The following is a 214-nucleotide window of genomic DNA, read 5'->3' on the forward strand; positions in this document are numbered from 1 at the left end:
GTGTGGCCTACTTTGGAGAATAGAAAGAAATTCAACAGGTGAGTGCGGGGCGGGGCAAGCGGGGTGGAGTGGAGGTGTCCTGTCTCCACTCCCGCTGACTCAGTTTCCCCACCTCCTCCTCAGCAGGCAGCAGCCCCCTAGATAGTCCTCGGAATTTCTCAGCTGCCTCTGCCATCAACTTCCCTTTCGCACGGAGGTGAGTGGTTGCCAGTTT

General features: G+C 57.5%; 1 protein-coding gene across 1 annotated transcript in view; it reads left to right on the plus strand.

The window, feature by feature from the left end:
- MAST3 (microtubule associated serine/threonine kinase 3) overlaps positions 1 to 214 on the plus strand; it is a 26519-nt gene that overhangs the window by 2667 nt on the left and 23638 nt on the right. Inside the window, 1 exon segment of the mRNA XM_010845683.1 lies at positions 44 to 196. Within this exon segment, the coding sequence (XP_010843985.1) occupies positions 44 to 196 (153 nt within the window).

This window comes from Bison bison, unplaced genomic scaffold (genome assembly GCF_000754665.1).
Source record: "Bison bison bison isolate TAMUID 2011002044 unplaced genomic scaffold, Bison_UMD1.0 scf7180017864221, whole genome shotgun sequence".
Taxonomy (NCBI): Eukaryota; Metazoa; Chordata; class Mammalia; order Artiodactyla; family Bovidae; genus Bison; species Bison bison.